This window comes from Adelges cooleyi, unplaced genomic scaffold, assembly GCF_023614345.1.
Source record: "Adelges cooleyi isolate 19-005CV unplaced genomic scaffold, UGA_ACOO_1.1 ACOO_flye_CR_arks_rails_tigmint_CR_PRNA_651, whole genome shotgun sequence".
Lineage (NCBI taxonomy): Eukaryota > Metazoa > Arthropoda > Insecta > Hemiptera > Adelgidae > Adelges > Adelges cooleyi.
In genome coordinates, this window is record NW_026096352.1 from 7,710,022 (window position 1) to 7,730,461 (window position 20,440).

The window sequence follows — 20,440 nt, forward strand, 5'->3', positions numbered from 1 at the left end:
TTTAAACTTGAAAGAAACCACTTGAATACCTCTTAAGTATTTATCAATATAAGCGGATCATAAAAAAATCAAAAGTTTTAAATGAAATCCTGATTTTATGGTAGCTGGTCAGTTTAAAATCGTTCCCCTGTAAAATCATTGAAATAGTGAAATCTACTTACACGATTATTCACAGTTATTTTCAGATAAATATTATATACTACATAGGAATTAGGATGTATCTAGTAAATGGGATGTAGTAGCAAGTGATATAGATCACGGTTGTCTACAACCGTAGACAACGGTAGACAACCGTGATATAGATGTTAGTTATATCATGACCGTATAGACCGGCGACGGTACGCAGTGTTTGTCAAACTTTGTATACATCTCCGTTATCAGTAAATTAATTTAACCGTTTCGACCATGTGCAATCACTGCAATGAAATTATTCGATATTTTCTTTGAGACTAACTTTTAAAATGTTCTCGATTCTGTTGTGATTTGAGTTTTTTTTTTAAATGGATTTCACGTTTAAAAATTGCAATATTCGTTTTTTTTACTACACATTTCGTACGTTAACGTCTACAAAAACAGTGATAATAAAAATGTTGAATTAGTCGTATTTTTTATATGTAACACCGAGTCGCAAATGTTTGTCATAAACGACATTCGGTTTTATCGTAACCGTTCGTATTTTTGTTCATTAAGTCATTAAGTCGGTTTGGAATACTGACGGGAAATGGATCCCAATAAACCGCCACAAACAGTCCTACAACAAGTGTCTGTTACCAAACAAATTACTTTTACCTCTCCGACCAACACTAACTATATCTTGACACCCAGTAACCTTAGGCCAGTTACCAACTACACGATTATTGCCAGTTCACCAGCTTCAAACACGCAGTCATATGTCGCACAGACGGGAGTCCGAACTACACTGCCTCAGTATGTCAACGTACAAGGCGCAACCAATATTCGGCACATTCTGTCTTCCAATTCTCAACCGTCAAACATTACCTATATGTTGCCCTCTGGCGCCCATATTGTTCGGATGAGTAATGTTGTCACTACCACAGCTGCTAATAACCAGAGACTGGGGACACAGTATATACTGACATCGAGTACACAGAGATCTAGTCCAAGTGTTGTACCTCCAACGGGATCAGTGTCACAGTCTTCAATAATAAGCAATGTAGTCGTGACAGATAACAGTGGTAAGTAAAAAAAAACTAAAATAAAAAAAATTATTGTTATCTTACCTGGATAAATTATGTGTTGCTTGTATAGTGTAATTTTTTTATTTTAGCTGTTGTTGGTGAACTGGTAAAGAGGACTGTTGGAATGACTTACAATACTTCTCCGACATTCCAAAGAGCTAGTATGAGACTGAGTGCAGCTTATTTGAATCAAATAAGGAGAGGCGAAACATCCAAAATTGCATTCAGACCTAGTAAGCGTAGATAAATAATTTACTTATAAAAAAATATAAACAATAACATTAATATTTTTCTATAATATAAGGACTAAATGAGCAACAGAGACCACGAACTAGTTTCATTTTAACATCTAGTGATTGGGCGCGTACAAAAAATGTACCAGTCTCAAGTTTACAAAAAATAGGTACTAACTATATGCAAATACCAATAATTCAAAAGACTGCTACCGTATTGCCTGCAAGGACTAGTGTTGATGTACGTGTTGGGCAACCACAAAGACCACAACATCAAGCAATCCGTTCGGTTATATTACCATCAAATTATAGAACAGCGATGTCACCCCCAAGAGCCACAGATTGTAGAGTACTTTTAAATTCTATTAATGTACCTACGCAAGTGAGTTTTGCATGTATTATATCAATTTACATTTTAAGACAAAAAATCTGTGTAGATAAATTTATTTTTTGTTGAATCACTTTGAGTCGAAAGTTCTATAAAGTCAAAAGTCTTTTACCTATTTGACCAAAATATAATTTATTAAGTATATACATAATTGTTACATACAAAGTACTAAAGAGTATTCGAAAGCAATGTTTCTTTGTATCCGTCTATCACACATGCACATGTTTAAACTACTCATAATATAAGGAAATTTTATGAAATGGATTTTAACTTCTCAAAATATCTTCTATTTGGTATGAATTTCCCCATTTTTTATGTTTGTTTTTTGTTTAACTGTAATAGAATCTTTATTTTTTTTAATTAAAAACCGGACCATTAAAGTTGAAAAATTGAAATAAAGTAGATATAGTAATTAAGTAGATATAGTTATTTCTAGATGGCGAATAATTCTAGTTGGGCTTCAGATTCCTTATCACATTAGTAAACTGAATGTCGTATATGTTTGAACAAAAATATGTCTTAATTCTTATAGTGTGTGCCTAAAGGACAGTCCTACCGCTATTCATTTGTTTTTAACAATATTAATTTTATTATGTATTTGTAATGTAGTATATTCTTCTACGTAAAATCAGTCCCCTGGTAATTATAATGAATTGCTTTTATAAATTTTCAATTTTTAGATTATTTATTTCATATATTTACTTACAATATATAAAAATTGTTTATTATAATTATTGTTTTATTCTATTTTTTATAATGATAAATTAGTGGTATTTTTTTTTCACTTTTAGGTATTGGCGTCAACTAACAGTAGACCTCGTATAGCAAGTGTACCAGTTACGAGTATTCAACGGTATAGTACTAACTATATGTCAATTCCACTTACCCAAAAACCAGCAACTGTTCTTGCTCGTGGCGGTCCTCACCCTACTATTGATAATATACGTATTGGTCCACAACAGCATCAGACAATCAGATCACTTATTTTACCATCAAATTACCGAGCTACAATGGTATCTCCGAGAAGAGGTGTAGATTATAGGCTCATATTAAAACCAGTTAACATTCAATCTCAGGTAATGTAAAAAAAAATAATGTAAAGATCATAAATTTATAAATATTAATAAATATATATTGCGTTTTTAGGTTTTAAAAAATTTACCATCCCCACATCATATTTCTTCAAGACAAGTGTCACCGCCTCTACCATCATCTACTCCTAACCGCGTTCCTTTAACACGTCTTCAAAACACTAGAGTCCATCACGAATCTGAGATTATAGCGAGTTCAAAAATCACACCAATTCCATTAAAAGGCAGAAAAGGTCTTTTAGTTATATCTGAAGGAACTATCAAAATGGTTATCAATGAACTCAACGATAGACATGTTTGCAGTGGTGATTCAACTGAACTAACACAGGAAGGAATAGAAATTATGCAAACGGAAGTATCTCATAAATTGTTTCACTTAATAAGGGTATGATTGAATTTAACTTAAAAGTTATTTTATAACTTGGAACAGCTGAGTGAAAAAAGAATAAAATACAAAAAATAATATGAGATAGCCATTTTATAGCTGAATGGTAGACTCATATTATGAGCGTATTAAGGATAATATTCCATTGAAACTTCATTTATAAATTATAGCAGGATTATATTATAACTCCTATGTAAATTTTCTTTAATTTTTCGTAAGTTGGATGTTGAAGAATATAATCCCTCTTCCACTGAGCTGGTCATTTATTTTTAAATTCGACCATAATGCTTTGTTATCTATAAAACCTTTTTTGTTTTTCTCAAACATTTATACTTTACAGTTTGGATACACTTGGATGCTAGTACTAGGTTTTTTTCCTCTTTTTATGTATGAAACCAGTGAAAGGAGGAGTCTGTTGATCACATGGCAAGGGTCTGTTGGCCGTCATTTATTTATATCAATACAGTTATTTAGAAAATCTCATTTACCCCTGTGAGGAGGGGAAGACTCACGTTTTGCTTTAGCAGGTTCTGTACAATTGCAATTAGTGTAACAAACTGGTTGATTTTCACTCTGATTCTCTTGTTTTTCGTGTCCATGATTGTGCCCACCGTATTGATAAAGGCTGCTCGAAACTGTAACTGCTGCTTCAATAGACTACTACGTCTATGGCCCTCCTATGGAATTGTTTTTCCTTGAATAAATAACAGCCTAAACAGGAATCATCATTGCCATTTATTATTCTATGAAGTTTAAACTTTCTTCTTTAGTTTCAGGTGTTTATTGTTATACGTAACTAAATTACTTAAAAACATAATCAAAGATTACATTATCTCATATGTATCTTTGAAATTCTCTTTTAAAAATTCTTCTTAATACTATAATTAAGTTTTTTTTAAAAATAATTTTACAATTGAAAATTCTTTAGTAGGTACTTGATTATATTAAACAAAATTTGCAGGCATACTTTGTTAAACAATTTTAAAATGATAATTATTGTTTTTGCAGGAATGTAAAGTAATGTTAGCACAATTACGCACAAATGTTCTGACTGAAGAGATTTGTCGAGAAGTTTGTGCCGACTTTTTTACACCATTTTATGGAAACAAATTGTGGCCGTTATTTTGTTTGAGAAAAAAACCTTTTGATAAAGAATTTGGTGTTGATGATGAAAAAGTATGGATAAGGAAGCACAATATTGTCAATGTGGTTGGATGGATAAAACACCCAAAGTTTCGTTCTCCAAGCTATATAAAAAAACGTAAGATTTTATATTTTTGAGCATAAAGTGAATAGTAAAAAAATCTGGAAACTTAAACATAAAAATGTTTATAGGTATCTTAAAGAAACCCGAACCAAATATATCAGATGTGCCAAATGAAAAGAAACAATCAAACGAAGTGACTTCAACGTCATCCAATGTCTTAAACGGAAAAGCAGAATGCAGTAATAATACAAAAACTTTATCAGCTACTAAAATAGTGTGTGCTCCTTTGAAAATCGCTAATAAAAAGTTGGCTGGAGAAATACCACATATTAGTCGTACAATTATACAATCTCCGCACGGCCCTTTAAATATACTGTCGAGGCATTCGACTTATACGTCTTCTATGAAATCATTAAACATTTCTCAGATTAGGCATACGCCCATCACGAGGCCAGTAGGCTCTTTAAATATATCATCAAGGTATTCAACTAGTTCACCATCTAGAAAATATCCAAACATTTCTCATTCTAGCCATGTACTTGCTTCAAATACGACTCGATCAATAACCACAAACAAACTGATGCCAAATCGATCAATTGATAGGGCAAATAATCTCTTAGTTACTATTCCTACTATGACTGGAAATATGAAAGTACCTCGCATAATTTTAGATTAAATTTGAAAATTTACCATTTAACTGTTAACTGCAGTATATTATTTATATTTATATATATATTCAACAAAAATTATTTGCAATTAAATATCTTTGAAATTTTTGAAAAGTATTTAAAAGTGATACTGGAAGAAGAAAAAATGTATTATCTACACTGTGATGTATAAATATAAATTCAGTATATAGTTGTAAGTCGGAATATGTCGTTCTTTGTATAGCTATTAATCACAATGTGTATGACTTGGAAAGCTAAAAGAAACCTTTTGTCGACATTTTCTAAAATTAAGTAAGTGCTATTTTCTGAATCTCGATTAATTTTTTAGCAATTTGAGATATGGTACATATTTGTAGTAAAAAAAAAAAAAAATGACCAAGTTATTGCACTTTGGAGTTTGCAATTGATAGAAGTCACAAAATTGAAATTTCATACTAGCCACAAAAAACTTCATAGCTTTATAACTAGTTTTTGCAGTGATTTTAATTTCTTGTACTAAACATTTGTATTAAATATGAGTCTATCAAATTTAGTTTTCACATAGAATAAGTAACTAAGTATATAGTTATCAAATTTGACAAAAAGTCATTTTGTGACTTATGTCGTTTTTGAAACGACTGATTCAATTAATAGGTTTTTTCTCAAATTCAAATTAGCCAAACTTTCCCTTTTGATGCTTTCCGAATCACGTATATCACAATTTATTGTCATTGACTATTAAACTATGTAAAAATACACTGGAACTTTTCAACTAATTTCAACATTTTATTAGAATTTTTAAATTAATTGTGATACAGTTTTGCTATTCAATTTTTTACATAAGAATGTTATATTTCTATTAACGTTTCTATGGTTTTTTTCACATTTTATGTTACAAATTATTTTGCATTTTGGTCAATGATATAAAATTCCACCCCTGCCAACTGGGTATGTCCATGTCATCATCTGAAGTCCCATTGTGTTATATTTTTTTAAACAATATGAATAACATACATGTTTACTTATTTGAAATGGTGTTTTGGTAATAGAAACTCATACGTATGTATGTTTGTATTGGTTTAATATTAATATTATTTCCAAATAAAAACAGATTAGTCATTGTGTAAGCTAGGAATACAAATAAAATAACATAATAGATTTTTATATTATTATTGCATCAATATTAAGCGAAAATAATAGTATAATATCAGTATGAACTAATTTTTATCAAATATTTTCGGATTAATTTATTACAGATAATCTATTAAGTCAATATTTAGTGTGTTGAATAACTAAGTAAATTATATATATTTAGTTTAATTTAAAATTGAATATAAATCCAACTGCCGTACCTATGTATTTTACCTATACATAAATATTACTTATATTATATTTTTAACTATAATGATTTGTTGTTGAAGTAAAAGTTGTGTTATTAGAAAAAGCTTAAAATATTTCAATTTCTGTTCATATTATTATATAATTAGCTTAGTAAAATAATATAGAAATATTGTTTCTGTGTGAATCAAAACTTTTACTTGCTACTACTACCATTTTAAGTAAAAAACTGTATGTTATTAGCAGCTTTTTCTCCCGCCCACTGTATTTAAGTAGGTGTAAGCTAAACATTAATTTTAAAACGCAGGTATATTAAATGTATAAGTATTTATAGAGTCTTATTTAACTCTTCTTTAAGTTTATTCATCTTTATCCTTTTAGGTTTATTTACTTTAATCGTATTGTGTACATTTAAAATGGTTTAACATAAAAATATGTGATTATTGAAAACCCATATGTGTGATAATATTATATTGTTTAAATTTGTGATATTTTTTTTTCTTATATTTTAATGTTTTTGTTTTATTTTCATTACATTATGACTTATTTAAATTATCTTTAGTTCCTCGTATTATTTTTTTGTAAATTTGGTAATACATTTGTAAGCTACCTATATGTACTTATGTTATTTTGAACAAAATTAATGCTTCGTAGAACATACATGTATACATTTCTTTGTGAGAGTGAAACAAAAAAAATCTATTACTTAAAACGTCATCTTTCTTTTTCTGTGCTCGAATTTCTGTATATTATCTCTTATTGTTACCTACATGTTGACCATAATAATTTGTGCCAAAGAGTTGACAAGGGTCATATGGTAATTTAGTAATATTATACCCGTTGCCGGCTAAGGTACGGTATTTTTAGGTAATGTAGTTATATTATATAGTATATATCGGACATTAAATTTAGTTCTTTATGGTTTGGTTTGATCGTGCAACGTGCCTGTTAAATGGTAGAGAACCAATTGTGCGCTTGGAGAGCCAAATATGGTTAAATAGAGTAGAGAAATGTATGTATTTGAATAAGTATTATTCGTGAAAATTGCAGGACAGGGGGGTAAAATAATGTGTGATTGAATGAGCTGAAACACAAAACAACAATTTACTAGGATAGCTACCCTATCCTAGTAAATTGTTGGTAGAAAGGCAAAGTTCATAAAAAAAGAGAAAATAGCTTAATTGATAGTTATGAAAAGGAATGTACGGAGTAACTCGTAGATTAATAGACAAAATAAGCAACAAGTACGTAACAGAAAATTTGGGAGTCACGTCGCGTCGGTAGCAGGAAAAATGAGAGAAAACATAGACTGTAATAGTTCGTCTTTCGGATATGCTGAAACAAGGGAGAAAATCGTCGGAAGAGTAAACAATATAAGAAATGGAACGAAATTGATTAAACCAAAGAAGAAGTGGATAGTTGTGATAAATAAAAACGTATGCGGTATGAAGGTGAGTGGAGTGACGAAAGAAATTACGATACAGAGAGATGCGGAATTGGAGAAACGACCACATTTGTATATACAAGGTGATAAAACGAAAATTACCTATATAATGATCATTACAAAAGTGACTTCTCTAGATTTTATTGTGTATTTTATGTAGGTTTTGAAAATTCTTATTCCAACTTCGAAACGGTGTTTGGGAACCATTTTATTGCTCGGATATAATAATACCATAGTAATATAGTTTATACATATTATAAGGACTGGAGATGACCTTCCCGATACCTACTATGCCCCGAATCCCGATTCACTGTGGTGTCTATTTTATTTATCATTATTATTCATGCGGTGTTAGCTAAAATTAACTAGACATTATTATATTATACGCTTCCATTTAAAAATTAAAAAAAATAAATCAGAGACAAGATGTATGTCGGGTGTTTAATTACAATAAGTAACACGACCTTACATGATTGAAATTCTTCACTGTATACTATCTTCCGCCGGGTTTGTTGACTCTCAATGGATTTTCGGAATTCGATCGGACAGGATAAGGTATTATTATTTCTAACGTGGCGTTTTAAAATAGTCCTTCTGCTGACGTGTCGGTGAGCCCAGGTAATCGGAGGGGCGATCGGATAGCCGCACTCGTTGAATCCATGCCAAAAGACAATACGATTTTAATCAAAACCTCACGTATATCGGTCTACAGTCGATACGGATATAGCTCAAGCGTTATAGTGATCTGGCTGGTCACTATAGAACCGCCGCTCACGATGGACGCCGATTCGATGATCCGTCTCAACGGTCGCGTCGCCGAATATCTATCATCCACCGTTGTCGGTGCGATCGACGGCCGAGACAATGCCGGCTGGACGATATCCGCGGCCAACGGGACGACGGTAGCCGGTCGCGGACTCGTAGCCGTCCGGGATTACGCGCCGGGCGATGTGATATTCGCGGACGCGCCCCTACTTACGTCGCCCAGGGTTTTGTTGGCCGACGAAGACAAACGTCCCATGTGTGCGGTCTGTTACCGGGACGACGAACCGCTCCGGGGGTGTCCAGGCGGATGCGGATGGCCCGTGTGTGACGTCGTATGTGCCCGATCGGCCACACACACCAGGGAGTGCGAGTACATGCGCCGTCTCCGGCCCAAAGTGGTGCACCGAGACGACGCTGGCTGGACGGTGGGCCTGTACAACGCGATCGCCGCCGTCCGGGGTCTAGTAGCGCTCAAGAAAGGCCCGTTTGGGTTCTTCTTAAACGTGTTGCAAAAGAAATCTACGGACAAGCCGGTTTTAGAGGCGAGTTTTTGTTTTTTAATCATCAAAAGTTACTATTAATGACATCAGAAAACAACAATATTTGCATGATTACTTATCAACAATTAATACAGTAAATTATGGGTATCTAGTTAACCGGATGGCCGTCCGTCAGGGCATCGTCTTGAGAAGACGTTATACCCTCAATTTTCTAGCGTTAAACAGACGAGTTTTAAGTTCTGCGTAGGCAAACGCAGAAATGCGTTTTACTCGATCCGTGATTATTGTAGACCAAAAATTGCTTAAAAAAAAAAAAGACGACAATTGATAGGTTTATAGTACATACTTTGCTAATATGATATTTATAGTAAGTAGTAGGTCAGACTAACGCTGTAGAAAAAAAAAAGTATAATGCCACATGATCGACGTCGGTGGCTTGTAGAAGTCTGTCCGGTCCTAATAAACTGGGACCGGACCCGTAAAATGGTATTTTGTAACATGGACCGACCCGGCCCGGAGTAAATTTTATTATGAAATACGGACCCACTCGTCACGGATTAAACAAATTTTAAAAAAACCCAAACCAAGAAAAAATGTATAAAATATAAATTTACGAAATGCACATCTCACAAGATAAAATAAATAACAATACAATACATAATAAAAATTGAATACCCTATAATTGTTTTATTTTGTTTCGCTTATTTTCATGTTTGCTGCAAACATAATGAAAAAATTCGCGTTGACCACATTTATTAGTAAAGAAAGTAGATCAAACCGGTTTTGGTCGACAGGTCGACTGGTAAGTGTTTCGGATTCTTCACCGTCTACCTATCTGATTTTGATAACAATTTTTTGATGAACATTATTATTTATTATCTATTGTCACGCTATGCTTTATATGTTCGTGTTTCCATTGACTTAGACTAGCAATGTTGGATTTACTATGGATGACTAATGATTTACAATGTTAGACCACAGAATAAATTTAATTTACATTTATTCTGTGATTGGACTATGTATATGATTAATTAATGCTAGTATAATGTATACAGTACACCAGTGGCGAGGCATGGGTCTTTAGATCGGGGAGACATTGAAAATAAATGGTGTTACGTGACTTGACAGGGGGACTGCGCCCCCTTGGATCCCCTGTATATTTTATTTTATCTATACTGTAAAAAATAAATGTTCAAAAACTAATAAACTAAATGGCATAGGCATATTTGAAAACGTACAACACGACAATCGATACGACGTACATCGATAATGGATAACTGATACCGTCTACCAAAACAATAATAATATGAACGGCGGTCGGTGAGACATGTCTCATAGCGCAACGATAAACCCCCGCCGTTTTCCATTTCCCCCTGCATACCGCGCCCGGCAAAAGAGACAATTTTGAAATTGTCTCATTTATTTTTATACTAAATTTGGATAGACCCGGCGGCCGGCAGCGCGACCGCCCGCTGATCCGCGTCCACAACTACTCTATTCTAAGAATACTATTACAAAAAAATATACTTTTACATTAAAATTGGTTAAAACATTTTTATACACATAAAATAAAACCAAATTTTTGTCCGTATTATAAGTGGGTAGACATTGTCTCTTTGTCTCCTATGACGCTTCGCCACTGCAGTACACTTATACTACCTATATACTTCTATTATAAAAATATAATACTCTATTCAATATTATAATAAATAATTAAATGTTCTTTGTTTGTGACATTTCGTCCAACACATCTACGATAACAAGAAAAGTTTTATTTAACAAAAATATTATTTATTATATTTATAAAAAAATTATAATAATAAAAAACAATTAAATAATAATTTAAAAAACTAAATTTTCCTAGCTCAAATTTCACATCTACACCCTATCCTGGTTCTGATTTTACACAGGCCGTGACACCGTGTGGATAAATATTTTTTTATTTAATTTAATTTTTATTTTGAACTCGCAAAAAAATAAAAAAAGTGGCTACCGTAAAACGTTGACGGATTATTTTGTGCGTGAAACGTGTAACGCCATCTGTGGTTAAAGAATCACAACAATTTCTTGGCGCTCGCCTCATTGGAGTTATTCACAGAACGTCTGTCACCGGCTTCTCGCATGTGATCAAAGTCGCAGATTGGTTCGTTTATATACCGGTGCCACGTGTACGGCAAATGTACTTGCTTCGGCAGTACATATACTAAAATTGGAACGATACAGAGAAGATTAGCATGGCCCCTGCGCAAGGATGACACGCAAAATCGTGAAGCGTTCCACATTTTTTTGCAAATATTTCCAACGTTTATTCAAACCGTTTTTTAAACACATAATGTGTTACACATTATAATTATTTATTTTACCTTTTTTAAATTTATTTTTATTAAAAACAATACCAAAAAAAGTACTTACCTCGCAAATATTACACTGAACGTAGAATTGTTTTTATTTTTATTGTGAACCTTTATTGCACAATTCTCCACAATTGGAACAATTACAAATTTGGCGTTTTCCGCGAAACAAACTAAAAAAAAAAAATGTTTTAAGTAGTAAAGGACGGGACAATGGAAAGAGCGATTTTCAAATATATTTAAATGGGGTTAATTAAAATATTAAAATATATAATTTTTGGCAGTTTTTCTCAATTTTGAGGGGAAAGTGTTAAACTTTAAAAATGTATGATGTTTTTATTAAAGGGTTCATTTTATAATAAAAAAAAGTTTAAATTACGTATGAATAATAATTATAATTTTTACTTTTTAGCGCCGCCCTTTTCTCATTTTTGACCAGGTGAGGGGAGGGCACACATGTATTTCAATGTTCCGGTTTTTTGGCGACGCATTTAAATAATTGTATTGTTTTTATTTTAATTATTATTTATTTTTCACACAGTATCCTAATACACCCCCTCCTACTCCTAGTGTCACAGTAACCCTTTGGCGAGGGGAGGGGAAGGGGCGGACATTATATTACAATGTTTTCCGCTATTTTTTCTAATTTGCCTGGACTGTTATTGAAAATCAATTGTTAAAAATTGGATTACCTGTTTTTATTTCAGGTAATAATAATTGCGGTGTCACCGCCGTCGTTATTGCTGCTGCCGCACCACAACAGTCGGCAGGCCCAAATCCGGTTTTCAAATTAATAAAGAAATGTGATAAATTGGCCGCTAGATGCTTATGAAGTCAAAAAACATCCCTTTCCCTTTGCAGTTCGCACTTCCAATAGTACTCACTACTCAAACGCTATTTGTTCTAGAAAATCGTTTACAGTACCACATGAAAGATCAGAATTTCTTCTACGTTCCTATAGAGCGAGGGAGTTTTTTTTGATAACTTTATTGACATTAGTTCTATGGACGTTTGAAAAGTAAATAATTTTTTTAAATGTCTCTGTACGCACATAGACATTTGAAGCTTTCTGTTGGTGTCCTTAGATTTATTCTACGATTAATAGTTTTTGAGTACTATTGAAAGTCCGAAACGGTGTTTTAGTGCTAGAAATATTTGACTATAGCATCCTTTTAAGCCCTAAATTTTAAAATTACACATTAAAACGAAATAAAGAAAAACTGCCCACCCTTCTTCTATAGGCATAGGTTTATGATTTTTTTTTGGTTTGTCAACACATATTACTATGTGTAAAGAATATTCCATACAAACTTGGAATTAATTCGTCTATGCTTATAAACAATTTTAGAGCGCTCAGCGCCGGTAATTTTAAGTTGAAAAATATGTACATTGTTTGGCCGTTTTCCACGATTATGAAGGGGAAGGAATGAAATTTTTAAATGTTCGACCCGATAAAGTACCTTACAAGTACGATTTCTTTAGAGTTGCCACACGAAGACATCGGTACAATGGTTTAAAAGATATCGTGGGTCCAGACACAAATAAAATACATAGATAAAAAATAAAACAAACAATTTATAATAACAATACTTTCTCAGATCCGCGTCGAAAACTAAAAAAAATGGTATTTTCCGTTAAGGTGGAAGAACTAAAGAGAAACGTGAAATCGTGTTTGAACGAAGAAGACCAACTGATAATGGAGACCGCTTGTAAAATAATGGACGCCAACGCTTTTGAAGCTATTATTACCCGCAAGTACAGTCAGGTTAGTCTGAGAGGCCTGTACCCGGTGGCCGCTTTCATGAACCATTCTTGTGTACCTAACACCATGCACAATTTCAACGGGAAACTCGAAATGATCGTCAAGGCTTCGGTGCCGATTCGCAAAGGCCAAGAAATCACATCGTCGTACACTCACTTGATATGGTCGACTCCCATGCGACAACATCACTTGCTGATCTCTAAACAGTTTATCTGCACTTGCCGTAGATGCCGTGATCCTCAGGTAAAATACAAATTTAAGTAAATGTACTCGGTGGTAAAACTGTACAAGTAACAATGAACAAGATAGGTACACAATAGTAGAAGTGTGTTTAAGTTTAATACAAGAATGGGATAATGATTTTGAAACGCGGGTAAGAAGAAGATAAAATAAGTTAGATGAGTAGAGAGGCTGGACGCACGGATAGGTGTTTTGATTATTGATGTAATAATAAGAGTAGGTACCCTCTTATTTCTATTCTTCATTATGGTGTATCGTGGGAAAATCTTATAGGATTCGCACAGTGTTATTATTATTAATATAGTTGTAATTAGCGGATACCGTTATTGCGGTAGGCCGTAGGTTCAAGTTACTTTCATTAAAGTATGAGCTCTGTATGACAGTCGTGTTATTCGAATTGGGCCTAGACTACAATATGAACTGCGTACATTTTTATCTAATCTTATTTAAAAATCCACAACAAAAAAAATCATTTTTATGTAAATACGAGTATTTTGGCGACTGTGTTGTTACCGTCTTCAGCATTCTATTTACTACTTCTGGCGTAGGTACAGACCACGACGTGCTCCTTAGATTATGAATATGTATAGTAAATTGTAATATTGTAATTCTACGACAGGAATTCGGTACCGAACTGTCAGCGTTAAACTGTACGGTGATAAATTGTCAGGGACGCATCTTGCCGGTCAATCCGTTGGACAAAACAGCTGTATGGCTGTGTAAGGTGTGCGCCAAGCTTATATCACACACCGAAGTCGCCGTTTTACACAAGTCCGTGGGTTCGTTGATGAAAAAAATGCAATCTTTCCATCCCAAAATCGTCGAAGCCTTTCTGGAAAAGTACAAAATTAACACAAACAATCCGTTTGTGGTCGATTTCAGAATCAAGTTCATATGGACATCCGTCAACTCAGGTGATAACAATAAATGGTTGTACTAAATAATAATGAAAACAAAATTGTCCATTTAAAATAGGATAATTTGGCGATCTATCCGTGGCTGAGTGTGTGCAGTGTATAAAAACGTGAGGTATAAAAAAAATGCAGGTAAAATATCGATGGTATAACTATAATAGTACCACAGTACTCTTAAGATTGTTTCAGGCGCTGTTCAAAATAATTGAACGCTTTACTTTATTATTATTTTGGAACAAGTTACAAAGACCAAAAGAGTAGGTTTTTTTTATAATTCCAATCTTATTTCAGATATTCTTTAGTGGTCTAGTTATTTGTTAAATTACTTCCAAAGTTGTAAAAGTACTGTAACAGTAAAACGAGTTTAATGGTATTTTCAGCGTGTTCTGTACGTTTCAGATATTTAGTATAATTGCGTTCAAATAGCATTTTTTGTAATATAAATATTGTATATTTTTGCCTTATTTTAAACTAGTCTCAAAATAGTGTATAATTTGTATTTTTTTTTTAAACTCAAAAGAGAATTGTGTTTTTTATCGATTAAAAATGTTGGAGAATAAAAGGGTAACGGAAAATGCCAAACTGTATACAAATAAATACTAAAACAAGAAGTCACTTTCTAAAATGTCTACCGAGCCGATTTCAATTTTCTTTATGGGGGCTAAAAGGATGAATTTGTATTTCTGTTTTCAAAATTGTATTCTAAGCATTTATGTTTTTACTTTTTTATGGTTTTTTTTCTAAAAAATCTAAATAATTTTCGAAAAGCTAAAAAAAAATCGGCCTTTTCAGCTATTTCAAGTCATTCAATCATTAAACTTTCGCCATAACTCGGAGAAAAATAAGTTTAAAAGTTTTTGAACTATACAAACTTAATATTTTTTTTCATTAAAATTAGTTGGTATATTTAAAATTGTTATTAGATAAATTTTTGTCAAACATTGCCCATCATTTGCCCCTTAATAAATATCGCTTTTCGTTCCCCTTAAAGAAAAACCTGACGTGATCTGAGTCCATGTCCGAATTCTACTCTCCAAAGAGTGTCTTGTCTTATGGGGTTTGTTCTAAAAAAAAAAAGTTAAATTTTGTGGTACAGCGTATAATTATAAAATAAATTAAAATTAAAAGTACAAAACGTTTTAAAAATAATATTGTATTTTTAATTTGGCCAGAAAGAAAAGAGATAAAATCACATTTATTTGAAAAAAAACACATTACGATGACAACATATCAATTTAATAAAGGGTTAATTGAATTAACAATTATAGCTTTATTTATAACTATTTTATTTGTTATTATACCTAGGTCTGACACTCGAACAATTACAGTACAAGGAAAAATTGTGTACCGAAATATTGAATCTCATTCAGACGCTCGGGCTAGGAAAATGCCGTCTTTTTGGTATGCACTATAATTAATAATTAATAGATATTGTAAAATATATAGGTATACATTGTGTGTGCGTGTGTTCATGTATATATAATATCAATAATAGTTATTTTTTTATGTACAAAATATTAATGACTCCAAAGAGAGATAGATATGTATGTGACGTGTAGGTAATCATGTGAACATTTTTAAACGCATTTTTATTTGTTTGCACCCATCACAGTGGTTAATAATGATTTATGGAATAAATACATTTGTATGCAATATTAGGGGTCGTAATTATTATATCTAATAATACATTGTTCGTACTTATACCGCAGGATTAATTAACAAAGAGCTGCAGTTGGTGTTGAAAGAAAGTTACCATCGATTCGATTGGGATAAAACGACCAAACGGGTGAGTCAGTAGTCTAAAGAAATGTCAATAGCTTATTGTTATTATACGTATTAAATATTATTATTAATAATTATAGTACACGTTCCGCGTTAATTATGGTATTGTAATTAGGTAATGCAAGACCAGATTGAAAATTTGGAAGTAGTATTCACAACAGTTTTGGACCAAAACACTAGTTCCACGGGCCATGAGGAGTAGCCGCTCATTGTAATTAATATTAATAATCATAATCAAATAATTATTTTAAATAATAATTTAAATAACTATAATTTGATCAGCTGTGAAACGTATATGAAGTATTCTGCGTTAGAATAAGTGAAAAAAAAAATAAACTCTTTGTCTCCCTTTCAAATGGAATATGCTTACTTACAATACTTACTTACCTGAATACGAATTCGGAACTCTATAGTTTTGTTGAAGACGTTGAATATTGTCAAGTAAAATAATTGTTATGGAAAAAAACAAATCAATTTTATAAAAAGTAAATGATTTTAAATAATAGCAATTGGTTATTTATACTAATAAAATAAGTTCAATAGATATTTTAATATTTAATTATGTATTTATATTGTTTTTCTACCAATCTGTATTTGAGGCGGGTAACTGGTAAGTTATTGTTGCTGGCGGAGTCAATTTTAAGGACATCAAGAGACTGACAAGTGTTTCAGTCATTTTTCAAGGATGGGCCTCCTCGTTCTTAAAAAGTTTTTCAGCCGAGTCTGCAACCACGATAGAGCATTTTCATGTCTCGTTGAAGTACCGAATAAATAAAGATTAGTTGTGGAATTATAATTAAAAAAAAAAATACATGGAGCTTCCAGTTACAGCATAACTCAAGGAAATTAAAAAATTATGTACAATCATGTTTCTGGCTAAAATTGTAGTGTTTATTATCTGGCCAAAAGTAACTTAACATAGTTTAATAATAGAGAATTAAACTATTTTGAATTTATTATTTAGTTCTAATTTGAACGTACAACATATCTCTTATCTCATATCAGATAACAGCGTAACAGATTAACATTCGAAATGGATCCGAAATGGTCTCTCCGATAATTGTCTTTCGTCGTCGCTTCGTACAAAAATCAAACAAAACTAATGATTTTTGTTACCTTGCGGCGCGTAACAACGTAACGCTTTTTTTGGTAACACTTTTTTTCGGTTATGTACCGGCTAATGCTCACCCCTATCTCCTACCCCTATTCTGTTTCTACGCTTTTTAAAATTTTCATGTCTTAGCTCTGGCACATAACCTTGGCAAATATCCGAAAAAAGCGTTACCAAAAGAGCGTAACGAAAAAAGCGAAAGGGTTGGGGACGGGAGAAAGGGGTGGAATAGGGGGTAGGAGATAAGGGTGAGATTTAGCCGGTAAATAACCGAAAAAAGTGTTACCAAAAAAGCGTTACGCTGTTACGCGCCGCAATGTAACAAAAACTACGAAGCGACGACGAAAGACAATTATCGGAATGACCATTTCGGATCTATTTCGAATGTTATTCTGTTACGCTGTTATCTGATTTGAGATAAGAGATATGTTCAAATTAGAATTAAATAATAAATTCAAAACAGTTTAAGGGCCCAATTTCTCTATGAATTATTTTAAGCCAGATAATAAACACTACAATTTTAGCCAGAAACTTGACGTTTTATTTTTATACTAGCTTGTTACCGCTCGTCAATATTCTATATCATTATCTATAATTCCACCACTACTCTAAATTTATTCGGTACTTCAACAAGACATGAAAATGATCTTTTGTGGTTGCAGACTCGTCTGAAAAACTTTTTGATATTTTGTGGTATTTACTTTAGGAATTATGAAGTGTTCAGATCGAGTATTATAGTTATGTTCGACTGGTTATAATACATTTTTTCTTGTTATATAATACAATGTTTTTTTTAAGATATAGTTGTTGAACTGTTAAAATTAACGTTTCTTTGTACAGCTGTATAATTGGAGTTAATCTAGGTTTATTATATATGATTTTTAGAATTGTGTTCTACAATTCCGTATTCTATTAGAGACTGAGTGAGTGCATAATAAGTATTTTTTAGCCAATGTATATTTAAAAATTGTTTAGCCATATTGTAAAAGGTATATAGTTTACGTAATTTTAGAGCTAAATGAGAGATATGGAAATTCCAACGTAAATGTTGGTCAAATAATACCCCTAAATATTTAGTGGATGATTCTCTTTTTATTAGTGAACAATTACAATGAGTTGTAGATTGGCAATTTGTGTTATGGGCTACTAGGTTCTTAATATCTGGAGTTTAATTAATTGAGTTTGAGAATGTTAAGAAGACTGTTTTGTTTTTGTTCAATGTTAGATTATTCAAAGAGAACCATTCAATAACTTTCTTTAGAGACACTTCTGCTTTTTGTATTGTTATGTCCCAAGTTTCTACAGTTGTGATCAATGCCGTATCATCTGCATAAGAATATAAGTTACCATTTATATTTAACTTACCTAGTTCAGAGACATATATGATGTATAATAAAGGGGACAACACTGTACCTTGAGGTACGCCCTGTGTCATTAATTTACTATTACTAAACGTGTCACCAATTTTAACCTTATGTACTCTATTTTCTAGATAGGATTTAAATAATGCTAATGGTTTACCTATAATGCCCATTTCCTTAAGATACTTCACTAATTTAGGATGCGACACTGAATCAAAAGCTTTGCTTAAGTCCATGAATATTCCAATTGATTTTTGATGACTATCCATTGCCTGGACGATATTATTGGAAAGACTCGCAATTGCATCCTCAGTACTCAGACCAGATGTGAAACCGAACTGAGTAGGAGGAAGCAATTGATTTTCTTCAAGATAATTTGAGAGCTATATTTTGATTACTCTCTCGAAAAATTTTGAAAAAGTCGTTAATAGACTTATGGGTCTATAATTTTCTACATTATTTTTATTTCCTTTTTTATAGATTGGATTTATTATTAAAAGTTTGAAACTATTAGGTATTTCACAAGTGTCTATAATACTATTAATAATATGTACTAGAGGGTTGAGTGCAGTTTCATCAAATAGTTTAATAATCTCCGTGGTTATTTCATCATGCCCAGGTGCCGTACCTCCTTTTAGGGAACATATTATACTTTGAAGTTCTTTTATACTAGTTTTTCTTAAGAATAATGACTGTTTAACTTTTAATATATTATCTGCTATATTGTTTTCTGTATTGTTTGGGGTACTTGTTGTTTCCGAAAAATACTTATTAAAGTGTTCTGCTATTTTAATTGAGTGTTCTGTATCTGAATAGATTTTATCTTCTATTTGTATTTGAAAATTGGTAGATTTTTTGTTTTGGACCTTGGGTTGCTTCATTAATAGTGCTCCATATACGTTTGGGGTCATTATTGCACTGTTTTACTTTATTGCTATTGTAAAGGTTTTTGGCGTTAATAAGAATATTGTTTAAATTATTTCTATACTTTTTGAAATTTTCTTTTAGTGTTAAATCATATGGGTTTTTTCTAGATTTTAAATGTAACGTATCTCTAATCTTTATACTATTTAATATGTCTTTTGTGATCCACGGTTTTTAGGCTCATTGTGCTTAAAATTAATTTTATTGGTTGATTGTTGAATGAGATATTTTATTTTTTTAGTATATAATTCTATTTTATTATTATTCGACTTAGAAGAATATATGCTTTCCCAATTTTGATTTTTTATTAACAATTTAAACTTAATTGTATTAAAAAATTGATAAGATTTGGGTTTATTATTGTTATGTTTCACTGATTCATTAATACAATTTATATTCATAAAGATAGGGTAATGATCAGTGATCGTTGACTCAAGAATAAGTGCCTTATCAATGTTGTATTTATTTGTTTTTTTCACAAATATATGGTCAATGCATGATTCTCCATCATCCCAAACACGTGTGGGAGAGTTTATGTAAGAAATAAAACCAAAATTGGCCATTAAGCTAACAGATCTTGAAGTTGTTCTAAAAATAGAATACTGTTACCATTAGGAGATCTGTACATGGATATTATACAGTAATTTTAATTATTAAAAGATAAGTGTGTGACTAGACAATTAGCATCAGTGAAAATATGTTCTACATAAGATGCTGTGCAGTCGTCTCTAACAAATACAACTATTCCATCACTCTTTTTATTATTATTAATTGTGTACATTAGACTGTAATTATTTA

At 32.0% G+C, this 20,440-nt stretch overlaps 2 protein-coding genes and 1 non-coding gene across 5 annotated transcripts in view; all 3 read left to right on the plus strand.

Moving 5' to 3' along the window:
- Positions 1 to 410: 410 nt before the first annotated feature.
- The window catches only part of LOC126844276 (uncharacterized), a 114,599-nt gene continuing 94,569 nt past the window's right edge, over positions 411 to 20,440 (plus strand). Inside the window, exons 1-7 of one of the 3 annotated variants that reach the window (XM_050582347.1) lie at positions 411 to 1,196; positions 1,289 to 1,432; positions 1,504 to 1,814; positions 2,612 to 2,896; positions 2,967 to 3,296; positions 4,305 to 4,557; positions 4,632 to 5,202. In XM_050582347.1, the coding sequence (XP_050438304.1) occupies positions 722 to 1,196; positions 1,289 to 1,432; positions 1,504 to 1,814; positions 2,612 to 2,896; positions 2,967 to 3,296; positions 4,305 to 4,557; positions 4,632 to 5,179 (2,346 nt within the window). In that variant the 5' untranslated portion in view covers positions 411 to 721 and the 3' untranslated portion in view covers positions 5,180 to 5,202. Of the gene's footprint in view, positions 1,197 to 1,269; positions 1,433 to 1,503; positions 1,815 to 2,611; positions 2,897 to 2,966; positions 3,297 to 4,304; positions 4,558 to 4,631; positions 6,840 to 20,440 lie in introns of those variants that run through there. The other 2 variants (XM_050582346.1, XM_050582348.1) reach the window with 2 other exon arrangements.
- LOC126844277 (SET domain-containing protein SmydA-8-like) lies at positions 8,630 to 16,714 on the plus strand. Its single transcript, XM_050582350.1, has 6 exons — positions 8,630 to 9,239; positions 13,188 to 13,553; positions 14,170 to 14,464; positions 15,770 to 15,865; positions 16,174 to 16,250; positions 16,362 to 16,714. The coding sequence occupies exons 1-6, from the start codon at positions 8,709 to 8,711 to the stop codon at positions 16,446 to 16,448; spliced, it is 1,452 nt and encodes a 483-aa protein (XP_050438307.1). The 5' UTR covers positions 8,630 to 8,708; the 3' UTR covers positions 16,449 to 16,714.
- LOC126845039 (U6 spliceosomal RNA) lies at positions 11,377 to 11,483 on the plus strand. The gene has a single exon (XR_007686668.1). It is a non-coding gene; the product is annotated as a U6 spliceosomal RNA (small nuclear RNA).